The sequence below is a fragment of the Babylonia areolata genome, chromosome 9 (genome assembly GCF_041734735.1).
Source record: "Babylonia areolata isolate BAREFJ2019XMU chromosome 9, ASM4173473v1, whole genome shotgun sequence".
In the NCBI taxonomy this organism is placed as follows: Eukaryota; Metazoa; Mollusca; class Gastropoda; order Neogastropoda; family Buccinidae; genus Babylonia; species Babylonia areolata.
In genome coordinates this window covers 21,957,617-21,976,113 of record NC_134884.1, presented here as the reverse complement: position 1 = coordinate 21,976,113, position 18,497 = coordinate 21,957,617, and the positions used below count along the sequence as shown (strand labels likewise).

The 18,497-nt window shown below is 41.3% G+C and overlaps 1 protein-coding gene across 1 annotated transcript; it reads left to right on the top strand.

Annotated features, from left to right (window-relative positions):
- Positions 1 to 1,109: 1,109 nt before the first annotated feature.
- LOC143285783 (ATPase WRNIP1-like) lies at positions 1,110 to 17,886 on the top strand. The gene is made up of 9 exons (XM_076593202.1): positions 1,110 to 1,567; positions 2,778 to 3,064; positions 5,839 to 6,033; positions 6,783 to 7,015; positions 10,164 to 10,402; positions 13,508 to 13,663; positions 15,956 to 16,035; positions 16,849 to 17,014; positions 17,610 to 17,886. Exons 1-9 carry the CDS (start codon positions 1,228 to 1,230, stop codon positions 17,705 to 17,707), a joined length of 1,794 nt encoding a protein of 597 aa, XP_076449317.1. The 5' UTR covers positions 1,110 to 1,227; the 3' UTR covers positions 17,708 to 17,886.
- The last annotated feature ends 611 nt before the right edge of the window (positions 17,887 to 18,497 follow it).

Sequence of the window (18,497 nt, the reverse complement as noted above, 5' to 3'; positions counted from 1 at the left end):
CACAATTGAAAATCCATGGATACAATTTGTAAAGAATATTCTTCACAATGTAGGATTAGGTCATGTTTGGAACAATCAGTCGACATTTAGTAACAGCAGGCTTAAATTTACATTACGCCAACAACTAAGAAATAGATATGTACAATTCTGGAAACAGACAAAAACTGAATACAGTAGATTAGATTTCTACAACAAAATTAAAAGAAACGATTATCAAATTGAGAATTATCTAACTGATAAAATCGATCCTGCTCACAAACAAGCTCTTTGTCAACTCAGAATAAGCGCACATTATTTAAACATCGAACGAGGAAGATATGCAAACATTCCCAGAGAAGAGAGGTTATGTGCTATATGTGAAGTTGTTGAAGATGAATTGCATTTCTTAGATTCGTGTATCTTATTTCATAATTTGCGAAGCCATCTAATCACTACTATACAGCAGTATGATCATCAATCAAATGTGATCTCTAGAAACATACAAAACAATATACTAAAACCAAGTGATTTATTCACCTGCGATGACTGTCAAAAAACACTTGCCAACTATGTATTTCAGTGCATGCGTATTAGATGACCGTTTATTTCTTTGTTCCCTTTGTTCTTTGTTGTGTCTATTAATCCTTCGGGATTTTATGACAATAAATGAAGTCAAGTCAAGTCAAGTCAAGTCAAGTCAAGTCACACACACACACACACACACACACGTGTAATATCACTCAACTATGGGAAGACGTTAAACTGAAGACGAACGAACACACACACACACACACACACACACACACACACACACACAGAGGCGCGTGCCCACCCCCCACACACACTGGCATGCACGTGCACCGCAGTACACAAACGCACTTATTTGCATGTAATATTCCAACTGACCGGCCGTTTGAGTGGAAAAATGCGTGATTGGAATGGGTGGGAGGAGGGGTCAAAATTTCACTTTTTCTATCTGTTAATGTATCTGTCATCACCGCCTAAACGTCTGCACATACCAGCTGTATGCAGTCTGTCGTAGTTTGAATCACACAACACACACACACACACACACACAAACGAAACGAAAGTGATGAATTGGAGTGACGTCCCTTGACGAAAATGCGCGCAGGTCCGTGATGTGCACGAAAAGCAGAGTGGGAAACAAAACATAAACACCATACCCAGAACCCCAGCCGACAGTGCCAGTAAAACTAAGTAGGCCTAAAGTCAAATTCAGAACTACGAATGGAATGCCCAGTGTGTGGCCGCGTGTTCCCAGCATCATCAATTAACACGCACGTCAACGAATGCCTCAACAACCAAGTTGTGGAATCGAACACAGGCGAGGAAGATACTGGTGGCACATTCGATGCAAATGAACGCAAAGGTACAAATACATCCACAAAAAGGAAGAGTTCGACCACATGGGGCTCTTTGCAACCGATGCGGCCTGCTGTGTCACCGAATTCGTCCAAAAAGCCAAAGATCAAAGAAACGACAGAGACAGAAAGTGAACCTCGAACGGTGAATATTGACAGAGAAGAAAAGCACGAAACGTCCGATGATGTCAGCGTGGAACGGAATGGTAATGACCCTCTTAATTTCCTCACACTGTGGTATGGTACAGTCACAGTAACCATCATACCACAGAATGTATTGAGAGAAGTCACATCATAACATAAAATAAAAACCCATGAAAAAAACACCATGAGGCCCGTAAACCCCAGACCCGCACCACTACCTCCACACACACACACACACACACACCGGTTTGAGCAATGGATAGAGATATAAGAGTTACATCTTTTTTAACAAACAATTTCCACATACCCATGTTACCCTAGCATGTACAAATATTCCATGTGATTGCATAAAGTTGATATATTTCTATGGTGTGTGGTTGGTTTTTTGCTTAACTGCCTTTTATTCAGCCCAAAGAGTGTGAGAGAGGGTTTATAGGTTTGAATCACGGTTGCATAATTCCAAGTGTATAAGGCTGCATGATGTCAGAGTAAAGTTTCTTCAAGATTGAAGTTATTGTGGAGTCAGTATGAGATGTGCAGTATTGATCAGTGTAGTACTATTCTGTGTAGTGTGAAGTTAAGAAATGCAGTATTCACTGTATGTGCAAATTGAAAAGCTGACTTAATGAGTTCATTTGATTATAGTTTTTAGTCCTGGAATCCTCAAGATTCTCTTCTGACAAAAGTATAGTAAACATTAATTTGTTCTCCTTGCCAGAAAGATAAAACTTGATTTCAGCCTTGCTCAACACAGTACAAGAGTTAAAGAACCAGATTCCCAATATATACATCTATAATATTTGTCCCTGTCCAAAGAAATGAGGATCCCTGCTTGTAGGACAGAGCTTGTGCACCAGTACATTCTTCAAGCATATAATGACACTTTTATACTTTTGATGTGGTGTGTATTTACTCTGGGACAGGAAATGCAAGCCATGTGGGTTATGCATCACTGGGACATTGTAACTGTATGCTTGCTTGTTGAAAATGATGTCAAGGTCAACATTATCATTTATTTCAGTTGGCATATTTACAATTTAAGGTAATAAAATACTGACAGCTTCATAGAACTTTCAACTAACTTCAAATATGGTAAATATACATATCCATGTAATTTGTTTCAGTTGCTGAATAGTTTGTTTCAGCTGTGTTTATTTATTGTTTATGATTTATTGACTCATTCATTTTGTTGGTAATCTGCTTCAGTTGCTGACCATTTTCTTTCAGTTATATATCATTTATGATTCATTCATTTATTTTGTTTAATTTCAGTTTCATATTCACCAGCCAGATCCACACACGGTGCTGCATCATCCACAAAAAGCACACCTTTATTTCCTGGCAAGAGCACACAGTCCGACAGACAGCAGCCAGCCAAGAGCGTATCAACGAACAAAGCGGAGTCTTTCGCCCCTCTGGCAGAGCGCATGCGGCCCAAGGGTCTGGAGGATTATGTGGGTCAGGACAAGGCAGTGGGAAGGGACAGCATGCTGTATTCGCTGCTGTCATCAGATCATATCCCCTCCCTCATCCTGTGGGGACCTCCAGGCTGTGGCAAGGTAAGGTCAGAACCAAATGTTGAGACACTTGTTAAAGAAGCCACGGCAGCAAAAGGGTTGTCCCTGGATAGTGAAGCATATATTTGTGGGCAGGAAAATAATGGGGGTTTGGTAAAAAGAGGGCACTAGTCAGGGGGGCAAAGGGGAGGTTACCTACTTCCGGGAGGTTATCGGCCATAGCTACTTTCGTTTTCTCCGCATAGGCAGATAATAGTTTGCACAGGACAGGAATGTCAGACCCCTGCCGGAGTCTGCACTAGTGGGTCACGGTAAGTATGTTACTCAAACGTAATTTTAGATAGAAAATTTCCTGTTTGGGGGGTTGCTACACTATAGTGAAGTGCTTACCTTGCAGAAAGCAGCCTTAATTTCACATCAAGAAATCCGTCATGACAAAAGATAATACAAAACAGTGCAACACAGTACATTGCAAATATTTATGTCAAAGGCCCTTTAGCCTTCTGTTATGGCCATCAGGATAGTGAATTCATATACACTGCATCTAGAGATCGGCCTAGAAAGGCAGGGCCCCATCCTCACCTTCCACCATTTTATCCTTCCCCAACTAAAGACAGGTACCCATTCATGCCTGGATGGCATGATGGAAATTGGAGCAAAGAGCCTTTCCCAAATTCACGCCATGCTGAAATGGGCCTCAACCCCCCCCCCCCCCCCCCCCCCCCCCCCCCCCCCCCCCCCCCCCCCCCCCCCCCTGCACCCCTCCCCTCCACCTCAACCGCCCCCCTTTTGATTTGAATATACAGAAATGTCGATTTCTAATTAATAATAACAATCATCATTATGATAGAAATGATAATAATCCAAATGATGATAATAATAATATCATTTATTTTCAGTCTAATATCATCATCTTAGATGAACAGACTATAAATAAATACACTCTTCTCCTCCCTCTCTCTCTCTCTCTCTCTCTCTCTCTCTCTGAAACACATACATAAACACACACACAGAGACATACACACACACACACACACACATATGTGAGCGTGCGCGCGCACGCACGCACGCACGCACGCACGCACGCACGCACGCACACACACACACACACACACACACACACAGATAGAGAGAGAGAAAGAGTTCTGAGCACTGGATCAGAAGCTCAGTGCCTGACCAACTGTGCTGTGCACGCAACCTATTGATTTTAGTGCAGATGAAGTTTTCCAAAAATGGAAATAGGGCAAAACTTGAGCAAAATAATCAGTGCCCGCTAGAATCATTTCTGATTTCTGTCAGTCCACCCCTATCCTCTCACCCCTCCCTAGTTCCCCTCTTCCACATTTGGGTGGAGAACATCCTGTCTCCATCCATCAGTGCTTTTACATCAAAGGTATTGAGATCCCCCTGAAAAAAAACATCAACTGTGTCCCTGGCTAAACTGGAGGAGTTTAACGATCGCACCCCTAGCTTTTAAGATTTTTTTAAAAGAATTAATTTTATCTTAAATGTTAGGCTTTCTCTCTCTGTCCCTTCTCTCCACACAAGTGCTCTGATCCCGGAAAATGTCAGTAAAGATCAGTGATGACCAATGGACATAACTGGAAGAAGAGAAGTAATGAAACATTGAAGTCTCAGATTATACACTCAGTATCTAGCTGTCTGTAAGTCACCAGGTGGAAAGAAAAAAAAAATCCTGTGAGTGCTATCAGTTGATGAACTGTTTTTGTTTACCTACTCCTACCCTACTTTATTTGTGTGTTTTCCATGAATACCTTAATTTTCTTAATCCTTATGGAATATGGTGGAAAGGTGGGGAAGTAAACACGAAAAAGAAAAAGCAAGTAAGAAAAAAATCTGAAAAATATGTGGGAATGTTTGCTTTGCAAAATTCATAGGGCATGTGTGTGTCTGTGTGTTACCACTGGAAGGTGGGTATTTTTGTTGTTGTATTTTTGCTTTATTCATCTGTATATGCACATTTAATAAATCATATGTTATTCTTAACAATTAAAAAAGGTAATGTTTCAGAACTGGAAGACGTGTTAGGTGTGTGGAAAGCTTGAAAAACTGGCTAAGTTGCTTAATTAGAAAGAAGAGGGAATGGGAACGAGAGGGTTTGTTTGAAGGGGGAAAAAATCTGATATAACTGATGTTTAAGATATTACAATGCTCTTGCTAAATGTTTAAAAACCATAAACTAAAATGTTCACATAGTCTTATAAATATATGTTGCAGAGTAACTGATTTTTAAGATATTTCAGTACTCTTGCCAAATGTTTAGAAACCATAAACTCAAATATTTACATTATGGACACAGATCGTTTTCTTTTCAATCGCCAAAGACGTGGAACAAGCTCCCTGATAACCTCCGTCATTCTGATTCCCTCGCATCTTTTAAATCTCATCTCAAAACTCACCTTTTCCCTCAGCAATAAGTTCAATTGTGGCAGGTCCACAACTACATGCATGTATATGAATGTGTATTGTGTGTGCGTGTGTTTATGTAAGTTTGTGCCTGCCTATGTGTGCGTATGTGTTAGGGTAGCTGTTAGATACACATGTATGTTAAAATGTATGTATGCAGTGTGTGTGTGTGTGTGCGTGCGTGCGTGTGTGTGTGCGCGTGCGTGCGTGCGTGCGTGTGTGTGTGTGTGTGTGTGGTCACATTTTGGTGTGTGTATGTAATGTAGATATAATGTTTTATGTTATCAAAAGCGTTTTTGTAAAGCACCTAGAGCAGATTTCTGGATAGTGTGCTATATAAGTATCCATTATTATTATTATTATTATTATATCATGAATATCTGTTGCAGACCACTCTTGCCAGGATTGTTGCCAACAACTGTAGAGCCCGAGGCAATGCCAAATTTCTGTCTCTGTCTGCCGCAGTCTGCGGAGTGAATGAGGTCAAGGAGACCATCAAGATCGCTCGCAATGATCAGAGAATGTTTCGCAAAAAAACTGTGATGTTTCTGGATGAGATCCATCGTTTCAACAAAACGCAACAGGTATTGTTCACGTAATCATTGTGTGTTTAGGGGAAATGTATTTGAATAAGCAGCATATGACTTTGACATCAGTGTGTGTATTAAAAAAATAGACACATGCACAAACATGCATACACACACACACACACACACACACACACACACACACACACACACCACACACTTTTTCTATCAGTGCTGCCAAGCCAGGCACGTGCAACTTGAAATGCATTATTTTCCTGTCAACTCACTTGGCAGAAAGTCATGATCGTGTCTTAACTTTAATGTAACATGTACATATGTTCATGGTCAAGAACAAATTTCAAACTTGCATGGGAGCATGTATGTGTGTGTGTGTGTGTGTGTGTCCCTGGTCAAACCTGCATGGGATATGAGTCTATTTTTCTTTTCAGTTAAGAATTGTTGTTGTTTTTTTGGTTTTTTTATTATTTATTTTTCACAAGTCGATACTTGTTTTCTGATGTTTAGCACACATGAAAATCACCAGTGTACACTGGCTTTTCCCCCCTTTACCCCACTTCCATGCCCCCCCCCCCCCCCCCCGCCCCCCAGGCCACCCCTCAACCCACCCTTTTTTTTTTCTTAAAAAGTCTGTGGGTTTTTTTTGTTTGTTTTTTTACTCATGCAGGATTCATGCCCATTTTCACCTCTCTCCTTTCCAGAAATCATATATGATCATGAACATGATTTGCTCAAAGTTTTTTTGTTTTTGTTTTTTTTGTTTTTTGCTTTTTACCCCTCTCTTTCAGGATGTCTTGCTGCCTCATGTGGAGGATGGTACGATCACACTGATTGGAGCCACCACGGAGAACCCATCGTTTCAAGTGAACAGTGCATTGCTCAGCCGCTGTCGAGTCATCGTGCTGGAAAAATTGTCCGCGGAAAGCATTCTGAGCATCTTGCGTCGGGCGTTGCCGCATATTGGAGCAGTGGTGGTGGACACGGAAACAGACACTCTGGAGGGTGATGACAGCTGCGATAGGTAACGTTTTTCAGGGTGATCTTCAAGTTTCCGTTTTACCTATCACTGCCAATGTCGCATTTCAGCACTAGCTAGGTAGAGCACCCACGTCACTGAGATGCGACCAGGTCAAGGGTCTGTTATCCATGAACCTACTGCTCTTATTTTTTGGTTGTAGGATTGGCCATATTTTCTATACATGACAGGGGAATCCCAAGCTATTCTTAAACACCATAATTTCTGGTGTTTATAGAACAAGGGAATTTTTCACTCTAAATTGACTGGTGGTGAACGGGTTTTGAATTAATAAAATAAAAAAAAGAGCAAAATCTGCTAAGAAGCTGCCTCTGGGCCAATTAATTTTGAAAGCAGTTTGTCAGCGATTCAGGTTATTTCACATAAAATTCATTGCTTTACCATAAATTTGAACAGGTTTTCAAACATTGCATTCAAAGGAATTTCTTCCCCTGACACTTTTGCATGGCACATCCTACCTTTGTCTGTTGTCTACTGAAACTGCCAGAACCGATAGTGTAGTAGTTGTCAAGCAATTTCTTGGTAGCATCCTACAGGGCGAATTTTGCAGGACTGACAATTTGTCAGTCGCAATCAGAAATATGGTGAGGATGAAGGTTAAAAGTACTGGTTACCTAAAACAATGCTGTATGATATATAGAGGTTTTTCAGTTTTAGTTTCTCAAAGAGGTATCACAGCGTTCGGACAAAACCATATACGCAACACCACATCTGCTGTATAGGCAGGTGCTTGACCAGCAGCATAACCCAGTGCGCTTAGTCAGGGTTTGAGTGTATGCTTATATATTTGTGTACCTATCACAGTGGATTTCTTCTGCAGAATTTGCCAGAGGCACTGCTGTCTAGGCTATAAGCAGAACCACACACTTAGCCATCTGCGAGATCCCCCTGACAGGCCTGATAGTGCCAGACACTGATAAGTACCAGCTGCTGTGCTTGCTAACCCGTCACTGACCCTTCTTTGTCTTCTATTAAAGCGTGGCAATTTGCACGCCTCTTTTGAGCGGGCTGGTGAGCATACTCCTATTTCTGTGGCATTAATGTTTGCACTGTTGAAAAGAGTGGACACTTCTCTTTTTGTTGCTGGTACTACTTTCCTTGGCTGGAAAATATTTTTTAAGATAGCAGTATTTACTTGACAGAACTGTGCTGACAATTGTGACTGGCGGTGGTGTGTTTCTTTCATAGCAGAAGTACCATGAGTTTGGTTTTCCTTCACATTCTGTTCTCTCACATTTCTTTCTTCCATTCTGTTTTCTTCTCTGTCTTTCTTTCGTGCTGTTTCCTTCCCTCTCTTTCTCTCCTTCATCCCTTCCTTTCTTTCGTTCTGTTTCCTTCTCTCTCTTTTCTTCAATGTGCGTGAATGACTGAATCAGTGTGCCTGTGGAGTACTTGTACAAGCTGCAAAACAGTTGTGATCTTTAACACGCCACAGCTTCCTTCAGAATTTCCAGCTATCAACACAGGTTAGTGAGAGGCATGCTGATGTGTAATGCTGTGCATGGAATGTATTGTCTGTGTTGAGCGAATTTTGTGAGATTAGATTAAGTGTGTTAAAAATGTGTCAAAATGCATGTTAACAAACTGGTGGTAAGCATACCTGCTTTTTTCAAACAGTTGTCCCGAGAAAAATAATCGGATGGTCACATTTGAGTTTCCTATCATTTTAAAGCTAAGACTGTGCTCTTTCAAACCATACTATTCATTAAGCGATTGCATTGACAAGCAATGTGTTATCAAAAGTTACCGAAGAGGTGTTGTTTTCTCCCTGTGGCCGCTGCCATCGCGCGGAACAGCACACTGGTCTTTCTTCCTCCCAACAGCTGATAATGGCTGGAGACGCAACATGAAAGAGAACTCGTAGCGTTTTGTGCTCTCAGTTCTTCCAAGTTAAAGCTCTAACCCTTCCGGTGGTAGCGTGTTATTTTTAGGCGGTTCCTTTCCCTCCTGAGTTGAATGCAGGGTTAAGTTCGCTCCTCAGATGAACTAAACGTCAAGCGCTGAACACGTGTGGAGGGCAACACTCTTGTAGCCATGGTGTGCGCTACACACTGATGTATTTTTGCTGTAAACACCACAAGCTCACTGCTTGGGAGGTGTGATCATCACGCTGCATTATTATTATTGTTATTGTTATTATTAAGCACAAGAAATGCACAGTAAAAGCTTCCTGTTTGGCAGGTGTGATCATCAGTATGCATCATCATCATCATCATCATCATCATCATCATCATCATCATTATTATTAGTATTATCATCATCATTATCATCATTATTATCATTATTTTCATCATCAATATTATTATTCTTTATTGTTATTATTATTATTAAGCACAAGAAATGCACAGTAGGAGCTCCCTGCTTGGCAGGTTTGATTATCAGTCTTCATCATCATCATCATCATTATTGTTATTATTATTGTTGTTGTTGTGTCATCGTCGTCGTCATTATTATTATTCTTTGTTATTATTATTATTATTAAGCACAAGAAATGCACAGTAAGAGCTTCCTGCATGGGAGTTGTGATTGTCATCATCATCATCATTATCATCATCATCATTATCATCATCATTTCATTATTATCATCACCATCATCATCATCATTATTATTATTTCTTTAATATTATTATTATTATCATTATAATTAAGCACAAGAAATGCACAGTAGGAGCTCCCTGCTTGGCAGGTGTGATCATCAGTCTGCATCATCATCATTATTATTATTATTATTAAGCACAAGAAATGTGCAGTAATAACTGCCTGCTTGGGAGGTATGAGCATCAGTCTGCAATACCAATACCAAGCACAAGAAATGCTCAGTAACGAGTAGAGTGCTGGCCCAGTGGTAACGCGTCTGCCTAGGAAGCTAGAGAATTTGAGCGCACTGGTTCGAACCCCACAATCGCCAGTATTTTCTCCCCTTCCGCTACACCTTTCGGATGAGACGATAAACCATGGTCATGTGTGCAGCATGCACTTAGCGCACATAAAAGAACCCATGGCAACAAAAAGTTGTCACTGGAGGAGAGCAGCCCGGATTTCACACAAAGAAATATGTTGTAAGGAGAAGAAGAATGATACAATACAATGATACAATACAGTACAACATTTTTGCTGTTCTTCTTGTCGTAAGGTCAGAGGTGTCCGTCAACAAGGAGGCCCTGGAACTGCTCTCCAACTTGGTAGACGGCGATGCTCGAGCTGCTCTCAACGGCCTGCAGATGGCGGTAGAGGCCAAGGGAGCTCACTCACAGAGCAACAGCAGAGGACATGGGACAGACGCATCAGCTTCTCCTCCTCAAAGTCGTGTGGTGACGGTGGATGATATCAAAGAAGGTCTCCAGCGATCGCACGTGCTGTATGATAGAGCAGGTATGTTGTTTATGTAATGATATTGCTTTGTAATATGATAGAACAGGTATGTTGTTTATGTAATGATATTGCATTGTAATATGTTAGAACAGGTATGTTGTTTATGTAATGGTATTGCATTGTAGTACAACATATTTCACATCAGCTTCTCCTCAGAGTCGTGTGGTGACAGTGGATGATACAAAAGAAGGATTTCAGTGATCACACGTGCTGTACAACAGAACAGGTGTGATGTTTGTGCCATTGGTATTGTATTGTAGTACTTCTTAGTGACAACAGATTTCATGTCAGCTTCTCCTCAAAGTCATGTGGTGATGATTAATGATATTAAAGAAGGGCTTCAGCAATCACACTCGCTGTACAACAGAACAGGTATGTTGTTTGTGTCCTTGGTATTGTATTGTAATACTTCTTAGTGACAACATATTTCATGTCAGCTTCTGCTCAACGTCGTGTGGTGACGGTGGATGATATTAAAGAAGGGCTTCGGCAATCACACTCGCTGTACGACAGAACAGGTATGTTGTTTGTGCCATTGGTATTGTATTGTAGTACTTCTTAGTGACAACAGATTTCATGTCAGCTTCTGCTCAAAGTCGTGTGGTGACGGTGGATGATATTAAAGAAGGGCTTTGGCAATCACACTCGCTGTACGACAGAACAGGTATGTTGTTTGTGCCATTGGTATTGTATTGTAGTACTTCTTAGTGACAACAGATCTCACTGTGTGAAATTTGTGCTGCTCTCCTCCCCCTGGAGAGAGCAGAGAGCAGCACGTCACCACTGTAAAGCACTGCCTTGGTTTTTTCTCCCTTTTTTTTCTGTTTGCAAGTGTGTTCGTTTTATAATGAAAGTGGATTATTCAACAGAATTTTGCCAGGGACAACCCTTTTTGTTGCTTTGTGCTTAATTTACATACACTAAGTGCATGCAGGATCTTGGTTCATCATCTCATCAGAAGAACTAGCACCCAGGCCTCATATCAGAGAAACGTTCACCTTGATCTCTCTTATATTTGTCAACGTATTTACTTCTCATGCTTTGTTTTATTTACTTATTATGCTTTGTTGTATGACAAAGCAGGTGTGTAACTGGGGCTGTCATAGATAAAAAAAAAATTTTATCTTTGGATTTCCTTCATTTGTATTTTTGCATATTGTGGTTCTGTTTTCTCTCTTGTGTATATATCTACAAATTCATATCTGTAGTTACATAGTTTTTAGATTGTTTCTGATTTGGTGAGTTGACTTACCTTTTGAAAATTTCAAATATTTATGGAAAACTGTGTTTTTGCTGTTTGAACCTTTTTTTGGTAGGTTGTAATTATTTATTTACGTCTGATTTTCAGAAGTTGTTTACTTTGCACGATCAATTAATTGCATTTTGGTGGGTTTGGTGACAGGCGCAATAGCCGAATGGTTAAAGCGTTGGACTTTCAATCTCAGGGTCCCGGGTTCGAATCACGGTGACGGCACCTGGTGGGTGAAGGGTGGAGATTTTTACGATCTCCCAGGTCAACATATGTGCAGACCTGCTAGTGCCTGAACCCCCTTCGTGTGTATATGCAAGCAGAAGATCAAATACGCACGTTAAAGATCCTGTAATCCATGTCAGCGTTCGGTGGGTTATGGAAACAAGAACATTCCCAGCATGCACACCCCCGAAAGCGGAGTATGGCTGCCTATATGGTGGGGTAAAAACGGTCATATACGTAAAAGCCCACTCGTGTGCATATGAGTGAACGTGGGAGTTGTAGCCCACGAATGCAGAAGAAGAAGAAGAAGGTGGGTTTGGTTTTGTTGTTGTTGCCATATTTGTGGTCTGAATTAATTCTTTCATATTTTTACTTTCAGGATTTTTTGTTTTCCTTCTCCCTCCAGCTCCCCGGCCCCACAGAAAGAGAGCCAGAGGCTGATTCTTTTTATGACAGCATTTATGTCAGAAGTTCATGTTGTAATATTGCATTGGCTCTTAGTGCTGCAGCCTTGGGTCTAGTTGGCCTTTGGGAACCATCCCAACGTCAACTGTCCTAAAACCCTATTGGCCGAGAGAGTAGGGATCTAACTTGGGAAAGACTCTCTCCACTACAATCAAGTTCTAGCCCACATAGTCGGGAGAACAGCTACCTCCTCTGCTGTTCTGGTGGTCATAGTCGAAAACGAACGACTATTATACATAGTTATCATGATCAGTTAGTATGCATTTTGAAGGGGTCTGGTTTTGTTGTTGTTGACGCCATATGTGGACGATTTCCTTCATTATTACACTTTCAGGATTTCTTGTTTTTCTTCTCCCCCTCCCCCCCCCCACTCCATCCCCTCCAGCTCTCCTGCCCTACAGAAAGAGCCAGAGGCTGTTTCTTTTTATGACAGTATTTATTGTCACAAGTAAAGCCAACATCGCCCACCCCCAAGCAGCTTGCGGAGCACGCACAGCATCGAACTGGAATGGCGTACTCTGATGAGTGAAGCAACAGAGGTATTTGGGGACAACCAACGTGACAGCATCACTGAGGCCCATGCAGAAAGGAAGACAGCAGTAGAGGTACCCAATCCCCCAGGCCAGTTTCTCTGTCCCCATTGTGGATGTCTTTGTCACCCCTGCCTTGGACTCGACAGTCACCTGCGAGTCTACCCCCGCACATAGATGTCATCAAACTCAACGGACCACCACCACTTGTTAGCGTAAGATGTGATGGGTGCAGTAGCTGAGTGGTTAAAGCATTGGACTTTCAGTCTGAGGGCCCTGGGTTCAAATCTCGGTGACGGCGCCTGGTGGGTAAAGGGTGGAGATTTTTCCGATCTCTCAGGTCAACATATACGCAGACCTGCTAGTGCCTGAACCCCCTTCATGCATTTACACAAGCAGAAGATCAAATACGCACGTTAAAGATCCTGTAATCAATATCAGCGTTCAGTGGGTTATGGAAACAAGAACATACCTAGCATGCACACCCCTGGAAACTGAGTATGGCTGCCTACATGGCAGGGTAAAAACGGTCATACATGTAAAAGCCCACTTGTATACATACAAGTGAACGTGGGAGTTGCAGCCCACGAACGAAGAAGTAGTTAGCGTGAGACCTAAATTTATGTGTGGTTTCAGGAGAGGAGCACTACAACATCATTTCCGCACTGCACAAGTCAATGCGTGGCTCTGACACCAGTGCCTCCCTCTACTGGCTGGCGCGCATGTTGGAAGGGGGAGAAAACCCTCTGTACATTGCTAGGCGACTCATTCGTTTTGCAAGTGAAGACGTCGGTGAGTTTGCAGTTTTGAGCTGGCAGATGTGTAGGAAAAGAGAAAAGAATTGGCTGCATATGAGGAATGAAAGAACTGTAGAGAAAAAGAATGTGTGCTAGTCACTTTGTATTGTATTGTAAAGTATTGTGTTGTATTGTATTGCATTGCATTGTATTATATTGTGTTATGTTGTATTGTATTGCATTGTATTGTATTCTATTGCTCTTTTGTCCCAGCAGATTTGTCTGCTTGAAATTCACATCACCACAGTACAGCACCATCCTTTTTTTCTTTGTTTTTTTTTTTCTGCCCGCAAGTGTATTTGTTTTACTATCAAAGTAGATTTTGTCCAGGGACAGTTCATTTGATGACATTAGATAAAGCCCAAAAGTTTGAGTGTCACAGTCAACAGCAGTATTACAGTGTTCAGGTTCCTGACAACAACAACAAAAAAAAAGGCATCAGTTGACAGCAACATAATTTGTATTTGTATGTGTCTTTTTATCACAACAGATTTCTCTGGGAGAGTGCGTCACTATACTACAGCGCAACCCATTTTTTTGTATTTTTTCTTGCGTGCAGTTTTTATTTATTTTTTCCATCAAAGTGAATTTTTCTACAGAATTTTGCCAGGAACAACCCTTTTGTTGCTGTGGGTTCTTTTACGTGCGCTAAGTGCATGCTGCACATGGGGCCTAGGTTTATCGTCTCATCCGAATGACTAGCGTCCAGACCACCACTCAAGGTCTAGTGGAGGGGGAGAAAATATTGGCGGCTGAGCCGTGATTCGAACCCGCATGCTCAGATTCTCTCGCTTCCTAGGCGGACGCGTTACCTCTAGGCCATCACTCCACATGGTATTCCCCAAATGGTATTCAGGTTTTAAAAAAAACAAAAAAACAAAGAGCATCTGAGTTGACTGCAGTGTTCAGGTTGCTGACAAAAGGAAAATGTTTCAGCGTCAGATTTGACAGCAAAAATTGAGATGTTCAAGTTGCTGACATAAAATAAGTTACAACTGAACGCGGACAAAACTGAAGCAATGATCATAGGAACTAAACAGAAACTGTCTTCCATCACAATTGACACAATCAAACTTGGCACTACATCCATCCCTCTTTCCACGTCAGTCAGGAACCTCGGTGTTGTCCTTGACAACACAATGACCATGCAAAAATTTATCATTCAGACATGTCAATCCTGCTGCTGTCAACTGCGGCGCATCAGTTCCGTCCAGAAATATCTGTCTACTGATGCAGCATCTAGACTTGTCGTTTCTCTCATTCTCTCTCGCCTTGACTACTGTAACTCTCTATTGTCTGGTTTGCCTGCTTCATCCATTCAGCCCCTTCAGCGCATACAAAACTCTGCTGCCCGACTCGTCCTCAGAAAGAAAAGATCTGAGCACATCACTCCTCTTTTGCAACATCTCCACTGGTTCCCTGTCTCACACAGAATAAAGTACAAGATCAGCACTCCATGTTATAAATGTATTCACAAATCTGCCACTTCCTATCTCTGTGGCTGCCTTCACCTCTACACTCCATCTCGCTCACTACGATCGGCTTCAGATCCACTCTGTTACGCATACCCAGATTCAAGCACTCGACTGTTGGCCGCCGTTCTTTCTCTGTCTCTAGACCTTGTAATTGGAATTAACTTCCTCTTTCGCTTTATCAGGTCTCTACACTCAGCTCTTTCAGGTCTGGCCTTTAAACCCACCTCTTCCCCAAATAGCCTCCCTTCCCTGCCTCTTCCTTGTCTTCAGTTTTTTGGGTTTTTTTCTTCCAGTTTAAGAGTTATGCATGCGTTTGAATGACTGGTGTGAAAGCGCTTTGATTTGTCTCTGCACAAGATTTAGCGCTATATAGATGTTGTTATTATTATTATTACTATTATAAAAACAGATTGAACATTAGGGTTGATAACAGATTGTGGTATTCTGAGGTGCATTTCTTGCACGCCAGTTAAGCAAGATTCTTGTGGGACACACTAGGAAGGTGCGTTTCTTTTGTCCATCTTGTGGCAAGAGTGGCTAGGTTCTCATGAGTCAAGGCTAGGTAGCCGTCAGAACAACTTTGCCACGAGGTAAGCATAAAATCTACTTCCCGCCTCGCATATGTTTCATTTTGCATGAACTCCTTGCCCCGCCACGCCCTCTTGCCACTGGCACATAAGCGTGTTCACGTTAAAGAAACACGTCTGGTTGATGATGTGAGAAAAAGTTTGAGTGTTAGAATTAATAACATTACACAGGTTGCTGACTTAACAAAAAGAAAAAAGAGTTGACAGCAGCACTGTCGTGTTCAGGTCTGGCAGACCCTCAGGCCCTGCCCCAGGCTGTTGCTGCCTACCAGGGCTGCCACCTGATTGGAATGCCAGAGTGTGAGGTGAGCATCAATTCTCTAAGTGTTGTCCCTATCCCTGTAGAAAGGCTTGTATGGAGAGCTCTAAGGGTAAATGAGACCTTGGGGGTCCATGTGAATAGTTCTGAGCCCAGTGTTTCCAGATGACTATTTGATTGTTTAACGTTTCTTGTGTGATAACATGATGGAAATTGGCATTAAAAGCAATGTGATTTAAGATTCAACCAGAGTTTTAAGCATAGTTACTACTTTTTGTGTATTTATCAATGGTGTGATTGATTTCGCTGAACAAATGTGATCCAATTCCAAACTGAAGAAGTCCATTTAAAGAACGGTGACCGACATCCTGACCTGTAAGCTGTGTCTTATCTCAGTAAGGTGACAGCTCATCACTGTTATCTCAGTGAGGTGACAGCCCTTCACTGACATCCTGACCTGTAAGCTCAGTATATCCATTATTCACCAAGACAGGGATTTGAACCGAAGATCCTGATTGAGTCTTATGCTCCAGCCACATGGCTTCTGTGCCCATCATAACAGATATGGTAGTTATGGAGTCCTTGGTTTGAGGTTTTAATGGTGAAAATTGTGATGTTAGATCTTGCATGTCAGTGCTGAATCTGAAAAAAATAAAGGCAAACAAATACATTTTTTAAAAACATAAAAAAAAGGAGAAAATATTCTCCAGAAGAATGTTTTTCCTGAAATTCTCATTCACTCTGCCCATTTCAATCAAGGAGTGAAACCCAAATAGAAATGTTGCTTTCCAAAGAAACGGTTTGATTTGCTACAAAAAGAACTATTGTTACAGCAGTTGTGTGGTATGTGTGTGTTCAGGTACTGTTAGCACAGTGTGCAGTGTACCTGGCCAGAGCTCCCAAGTCCGTCGAGATTTACAAGGCTTATGGAAAGGCAAAGGCTTGCGTTCGCGACCACAAAGGGCCGCTACCCTCGGTTCCACTGCATCTTCGCAATGCCCCCACACGCCTCATGAAAAACTTGGGTGAGTCTCAGGGAAAGTTTGTTTGTACTTTTGTGTTGGTTTATATATTTGTATTATTTCATTGATTGTATTCTTTTTTTTTGGGGGGGGGGGGAGGGGGAATCATGAGCCACAAGAAAAGGTTGTGTGGCATGTGTGTGGTCTTCAAGTTTTTGTCTTTCTTAAGTGGTATTACTTTTATTTGTGTGTGTGTGTGTGTGTTCAGTTCAGGGGGCGGGGGTGGGGGGGAGTTGAAATTGCTTTCATGTTTTCCAGACAAGCTGTCTGTAAATGTGCTCAGAACCAGAACAGTTTTCATGCAGTGATGTCTGTCTTTGTGACTGTTTAAAACATGTTTTTTCATTGATCATTGCACTTTTTTTTTCTTTTTTTTTTTTTTTGCTACAGGATAGAGTAAACTTAATCTTCGCCGTACCTCATGAGTGAAAAATTATCCACACTTTCATCAAAATCTTACTTACCCCCCCCCAAAAAAAAACCCAAAAAAAACAAAGAAAACAAAAAAACAACAACAGAGAATGAGTTGTACACTTTGTCGCTGAAAGGTGATTCAAGTAAAATGTCTTATATAGCAGGTGATGGTTGGTTGTTGAAGGCTACAGCAAAGGCTACAAGTACAACCCTGACTATGCCGGGCCAGTGGATCAGACCTACTTTCCTGATGAACTGTTGGGCACTGACTTCTTCTCCTGAGCACTTGACCAGTGATTTGTACGATTTACTTTGTTATGTGATTGTTTAACTGGATGTGATATGTGACCGGAGTTATGAAACTTGATGCAGTGGCTGACATGTAATGATGGTGGTGAACATTTTGAGATCTGTGTAAGTGAGAGAGAGAGAGTGTGTGTATGTGTGTGTGTGTGTGTGTGCATGCACTAATGTGTGCTTTTGTAATTTATATATATATATATAGTGTGTGTGTGTGTATGTCACAATGCAAATGTATACAATGGAGAGTTTTGCAGAGATATGAATACCACAGAAAGAACCTGGGAAGGGTGCTGAAACTTCCGTCAGATTCAAAAAAAATTTGTTTTATCATTACTAAGTCCCTTGTGAGGGTTGTTCACAGATTGTGATTGTTTTGTTGTTTTCATTTATGCATAGCATAACTGTGTCACAGTTAGTATACATGAAGAAATAAAATATAGAAAGAAATATGGTTAGTTAAATTTCATGGTTTTTGTCTACTTCTGTCCAGTGCCATACTTTATAGTATCACTCTTTTCCCTTACAATTTTATGAACAGGTTAATCAGAAATTACTGAAGTGAAAATTGAATTCAGTTCAGAAAATGAAACGTTCACCATCATCCACTACTTCTTTGAACTTAAGTTGGAAAACTGAAGAAAAAACTTAAAAGAAAACTTCAAATGAAACATTTGTAGGAACTTAAGGAAAGGCCAAATGATCATTTTGACATGGAAGTGACTTTGATTTCTGGTGTGTAGCCAAAATCAGATTGCATTTATAGGTGGAA